Source organism: Colobus angolensis, unplaced genomic scaffold (assembly GCF_000951035.1).
Source record: "Colobus angolensis palliatus isolate OR3802 unplaced genomic scaffold, Cang.pa_1.0 Scaffold66, whole genome shotgun sequence".
In the NCBI taxonomy this organism is placed as follows: domain Eukaryota; kingdom Metazoa; phylum Chordata; class Mammalia; order Primates; family Cercopithecidae; genus Colobus; species Colobus angolensis.
This window is the reverse complement of record NW_012120265.1, coordinates 3,072,958-3,078,696: the sequence shown is the minus strand read 5'-3', so window position 1 is coordinate 3,078,696 and position 5,739 is coordinate 3,072,958. Positions and strand designations below refer to the sequence as shown.

The window sequence follows — 5,739 nt, the reverse complement described above, 5'->3', positions numbered from 1 at the left end:
CGGGTCAGTGTGGCGGGGGTCCGGGACGAGGGGACCCCGTACTGGGGGAAGCTGGGACCGGGGACCTCGGGCCGCCGGCACGTTCCTTTCTTCCATTGCTGGCTGCTGCGGCTGAAGGGGTCGCCGAAACGTGGGTGGGGGCCTCGGGCTGGAGAGGCCCAGGACGTTGGAGCGCCGGGACAGGGTCTCTCGGGCCGCCTCGCGCCCCCTTCAGTCAGTGCGGCGTGGGGGAACCGGGTGGATGCGGGGGTGTGGCCGGGCTGGGGTGAGTCTGGGACATAGGGGGCCCGAGACAGGTGGGATGTTTGAGACGTGAGGGACCGAGGCACGGCCCTTTCCGGTCAGTTTGGGACCAGGGGGCCCCGCGCGGTGGATAGCTCCGGCCGCCAAGCGCTCTTTCCGGCAGGGCCGAGCCAGACACTGAGAAGACCAGGACCGGGAAAGGGAGGGCTCGGCGCACCGCGGCCTGCGCCATGCGCGTCCCTGCCATGCGGGCTGCGCCCTGGCCCGGATCGAGGTCCGCTGCCCGTTTTCTGCGGGGTCCGTGCGGCGGCGGGGCCAGCTTGGCCGCTGCAATCGGGAAGAGGCAGGAGCTGCCCGGTCGCTGCCTTGTGCCTGTCTGAGGTCAGCGCCACCCTCCGACCAGGGATGGCAAAGTCCTGCGCGATCTGGCCACTCCAGTGGTCGCTCCCTTGGAGCCCGGGGCTTCAGGGTTGGACTATGCTGCCTCCAAGAGGCGACAGCAGAATTCCCCAGTTTCTCCTGAGACCATCAGCCCTGCTGGAGAGTGACCATGGTGGTGACATTGGCGCCTGACCCCTCTCCCTTCCCTGGGGAGGGGTCGCTGTGGCAGGAGCTGGTTGGAAGGTGTCTGGGCCTTTAGCTTGGCCTGGACACCCCCGTGGACCAGCTGGTGTCACCCCGCCCGTCTGGCTGGAGGGTTCAGGGACAGTGTGCCCAGCGCCAACAAAGGGGCCTTTCTCTGCTGGCCGGGAAGAGGCTGGCCCTTGTGAGGTCGAGGATGGGCTGTTGTCTGACTGCCACTCTCCCCACTCCCTTCCCCATATCATCCACATGGGGGAGAGACCCCAGCCACCCCCTTCCTGTGGGAGGGGGAGACAGGGCTGTCCAGGGCCCCTTCCTGGGTCTGCAATGGTCTTTATCCTGCTTGTTGCCCCTGCCTTCTTCCTCATTTCCAGCTGGGAAACCCGAGGCCCAAGAGGGCATGCGGCCCCCCACCCCCACGGGACAGGAGGATGTGGCCGCTGGGAGACTACCAGGGCGGAGCCCAGGGGCTCTCCCCAGCTTGGGTGGGGTGCTCACCCCATTTCGAGGTTCGCCCTTCCTCAAGAATGGGTGGAGGGGCTGCCGGGTGCTCCAAAGCTCATCTTCTTGGCAGCAGCCTGGTTGCCAGGGGTTACCGGAGCGGGCTCCAGCTGTCTCCATGACAACTGCTGGGTGCTCTGGGCTCCGGCCCCCTCAGGCTCTGGGAAGGGGGCGGGACTTGTCCAGGGGCGGGGCTTAGCCGGGCAGCTCTGGCGCCCCGCCCCCAGGGAGCGTGAGGCCCCCTACCCACCGCACTCCTTAACCCCTGCCTTGCAGCAAGCAGCTTCCTCTGCACTCCCGATGCCCCCTCAGGGTCACAGCTCACCTGTGACACCTCTTCCGCGTCCTGTCCCCTCTTTCTCCCTCCAGCCCCTCCTCCCCTTTCATCGTCCCCAAGTTCCCATGTCCCCGCCACACCTTCCCCCCAGTCTCTCCCAGCCCTCTAGTCTCTGGTCTCTCCAAATTCCCCCACTGAGGGGGCGACTTCCTCACAATTTCTTCCTCTCCCCTCTGTCAGTCCCATGGGGCTCCCTGTGTTTCCCAAGATGCCACCATATACCCCTTCCATGTTCCCTTCATGGGTCACCCCCACCAGCCCAACTCCCTCGGGCTGACGCATCCATCCGTCTCCCTCACCGGAAGCCCAAGTGTCCCCCTCGCGGCCCTCAGAGCCCTCCTGCTCTCCTCCTCTCCCCTCGGAGCCTCCTCCCTCACTCCCTTCCCAGGACCGCCCCAGCCGGACAGCTGGGCACTAAGTTTAGCCTTGGCAGGTGCCTGTGGGCTCTGTTTATGCTCCCGGTGGCTGTGGGCATGGGGGACGGGCCTTCCCAGTGCTGCCCGGCCTGGGGAGTCCCTGGGCCTCAGTTTCCCCACCCTGGAGGCGTAGTCTCTGTTCCCCAGCACCAATGGCTGCCCGCCCGTCTTCTCCCCCATAGCCCCTGGCGAAGCGGTGCCGCCTCCAGCCCAGAGATGCCGCCAAGATGCCCGAGAGCGCTTGGAAGTTTCTCTTCTACCTGGGCAGCTGGAGCTATAGTGCCTACCTGCTGTTTGGCACCGACTACCCCTTCTTCCACGACCCACCATCTGTCTTCTACGGTAGGGGCCCTGAGGGGATGGCCGGGAGGGCTCTGCTTAAAACACAAAGACACGAGGCAGTGACAGGTGCTTGTGGTCCCAGCTACTCATGAGGTAGAAGCAGGAGGATCGCTGGAGCCCAGGAGTTGGAGGCCAAGGGAAGCTATGAGCACGCCACTGCACTCCAGCGTGAGAGACAGAGTGAAACCCTGTCTCTTATCAAAAGAGAAAAAGAGGGCCGGGCGTAGTGGCTTACGCCTGTAATCCCAGCACTTTGGGAGGCCAAGGTGTGTGGATCACGAGGTCAGGAGATCGAGACCATCCTGACTAACACAGTGAAATTCCATCTCTACTAAAAATACAAAAAATTATCCGGGTGTGGTGGTGGGCGACTATAATCCCAGCTACTTTGGAGACTGAGGCAGGAGAATTGCTTGAACCCGGGACACGGAGGTTGCAATGAGCTGAGATCTTGCCACTGCACTCCAGCCTGGGTGACAGAGCAAGACTTCATTTCCAAAAAACAAAAAAGATGATGAGAATGAGAAGTGGGCTGGGCTCACTGGCTCACACCTGTAATCCCCACACTTTGGCAGGCAGAGGTGGGAGGATTACTTGAGCACAGGAGTTCAAGAGCAGCTGGAGCAACATGGTGAGACCTCCATCTCTACAAAAAATTAGCCTGGTGTTGTGGGACACGTCTGTAGTACCAGCTACTTGGGAGGCTGAGGTGGGAGAATTGCTTGAACCCAGTAGGTGGAGGTTGCAGTGAGCTGAGATCATGCCACTGCACTCCAGCCGGGGCAACAGAGCGAGACCCTTTCTGGGGGGAAAAAAAAAGATGATAAGAAGTGGCTGTGTCCAATTGATCGGAATGGATGTGGCCTGAGTTCTGGGTGGGCTGGGCAGGGAGGTGACTGCAGCGTGCTTTCTGTGACCTGTCCTGGCAGAGAATGCAGGGCAGGGTCGGCATTGCCACTGGGCAGGCTGATGGAGGAAACCCCATCTGTAATGGGGGCAGAGGGGGCTGCAGCTTCTCTGCCCTGTGAGGACCACCAGGGCTGTGGGCCAGGGACAGACGGGATAGCTGTTTCCTGCCATGTGATGGGAACAGCCTAGAGGGCTCCTGGTGGCACAGAGCCCAGAGTGTACAGTGGATGTACCACCCACGGGGCCACTGTTCCCATGTAACACCTTGATACCCTAGAGGGGAGGTGTTAGCTGTTGCTCAGTTTTCCTTTTAGACGGATGACCCATGATTGAACTCTTCTTTTTTTTCTGAGACAGTCTCACTCTGTCACCCAGGCTGGAGTGCAATGGCACGGTGTCGTCTCACTGCATCCTCCACCTCCCAGGTTCAAGTGATTCTCCTACCTCAGCCTCCTGAATAGCTGGGATTACAGGCACGCAGCACCACACTTGGCTAATTTTTGCATTTTTAGTAGAGACGAGGTTTCACCATGTTGGCCAGGCTGGTCTCCAATTCCTGACCTCAGGTGATCTGCCCGCCTCGGCCTCCAAAAGTGTCGGGATTATAGGCATGAGCCACCATGCCCGGCCTCTCTTAACATTTTGGGCATGGAGTTGCCTCTAGCTGCTGCTGCTTTTTTTTTTTTTTTACTTCAGACGGTCTTACTCTTTTGCTCAGGCTGGAGTACAGTGGCGCGATCACGGCTCATTGCAGCCTTGATTTCCTGGGCTCAAGCAATCCTCCCACCTCAGCCTTCTGAGTAGCTGGGACCACAGGTGTGTGCCACTACCCCCACAGAATTTTTTTGAATTTTTTGGTAGAGATGGGGTCTCACTAAGTTGGCCAGGCTGGTCTGGAACTCCTGGCCTCAAGCAGTCCTCCCACCTCAGCTTCCCAAGGTGCTGGGATTACAGGCGTGAGCCACCTCGCCCAGCCTTAGTTGCTTTTTTTAAGTGATACTCACAAGTTAGCTGATTATTTCCATGTTCATTTATTGAGCGCCTACTATATGCCAGAGCGGAGACACAGCTAGGAATGGTCAGAGAAAGCCCTGTGCCCCCATGAAGCTGGCCGTGTGGCAGGGGCGACAGACAGTGAAGTACACAGTTTATCAACATCAATAAGTGTGGAGAGAAGAGGCAGTGTGCTGTGTTGGGGAGGTGGGGAGGGGCAGTTTTTAGCAGGGATGGGGTGGCCCCACTGAAGGGGACCGAGTGAGGGCCTGGAGGTGCCTGGGGCAGGCAGGAGAGACAGTGACTTCTGTTCAGATGAATGGAGGCCATGCCTTCCAGGCCTCGGAGGCCGCTGTCAGGATTCGTTACTTACCTGTGGGCTGGGAGCAGAGGAGGGATGTCACCCCGGGTTGGGCATCTACCCCAGGGGTCCAGGAGGGGGCTGACGGCAGGAGCTGGAGCCCGAAGGGACTCCCACCAGGACTGAGCTGAGGGGAGGGGATGGGAGCAAAGTGGCCAATTTTAGAAACGTTTAGAAGGCAGAGCTAATAGTATTTGCTGCCACCCTAGAGGTGGTGTGAAAGGAAGAGGGTGAGGATGATGCTAGGGTCTTGAGAGACGGGGGCTGATCGGGGAGACCAAGATTCTGGATTCAGGGATGGAGACAAGGCAGGGATTGCACTGAGTGACCCAACAGTAGGTGGGACACGAGTATGAAGAGGTGGGACAGGCCAGGTGCAGTGGTCACTCCTGGAATCCCAGCACTTTGAGAGGCCAAGGTGGGAGGATCACTTGAGCCCAGGAGTTCGAGACCAGCCTTGGGAATATAGTGAGACGCCATCTCTACGAAAAATAAAAAAATAAAATTAGCTGGATATGGTGGCACGTGCCTGTGGTCCCAGCTCCTGGGGATGCTGAGGCGGGAGGATTGCTTGAAGCTGGGAGGTCGAGGCTGCAGTGAGCCAAGATTGCATCACTACATTCCAGCCAGGGTGACAGAGTGAGGCCCTTTCTCAGAAAACAAAAGGAAAGAGAGGAGGTTTGAGACCCCTGAACTAAGCCAGGACATCCCCCCTATCCTGTGGGGTGGTAAGTCTACAGGAGGGGAGGGGGGCCCCTGTGGGAAAGGTGGGCAACAGGTCCAGCGAGGTGGCCAGGGGCGAAAGCTCAGCCTTGGATGTTTCCGGAGAGTCAGGATGCAGAGGATCAGGGCATTTCAGAGTTTCTCCCAATTTTTCTTTTTCTTTTTTTTTTTTTTGTGACAGAGTCTGGCTCTGTCGCCCAGGCTGGAGTGCAGCGACGCCATCTCGGCTCACTGCACGCTCCGCGTCCCAGGTTCACGCCATTCTCCTGCCTCAGCCTCCTGAGTAGCTGGGACTACAGGCACCCGCCACCACACCTGGCTAGTTTTTGTAT

General features: G+C 59.4%; 2 protein-coding genes across 3 annotated transcripts in view; both read left to right on the top strand.

Annotated features, from left to right (window-relative positions):
- CERS1 (ceramide synthase 1) overlaps window positions 1-5,739 on the top strand; it is a 23,620-nt gene that overhangs the window by 919 nt on the left and 16,962 nt on the right. The window contains exons 1-2 of one of the 2 annotated variants that reach the window (XM_011925826.1): window positions 135-265; window positions 2,262-2,421. In XM_011925826.1, coding sequence (XP_011781216.1) covers window positions 242-265; window positions 2,262-2,421 — 184 coding nt within the window. In that variant the 5' untranslated portion in view covers window positions 135-241. Of the gene's footprint in view, window positions 1-134; window positions 266-2,261; window positions 2,422-5,739 lie in introns of those variants that run through there. The other variant, XM_011925827.1, reaches the window with a different exon arrangement.
- The window catches only part of GDF1 (growth differentiation factor 1), a 21,919-nt gene continuing 18,441 nt past the window's right edge, over window positions 2,262-5,739 (top strand). The window contains exon 1 of the mRNA XM_011925828.1: window positions 2,262-2,421. The gene's annotated coding sequence lies outside the window, so the exon portion shown is untranslated. The remainder of the gene's footprint in view (window positions 2,422-5,739) is intronic.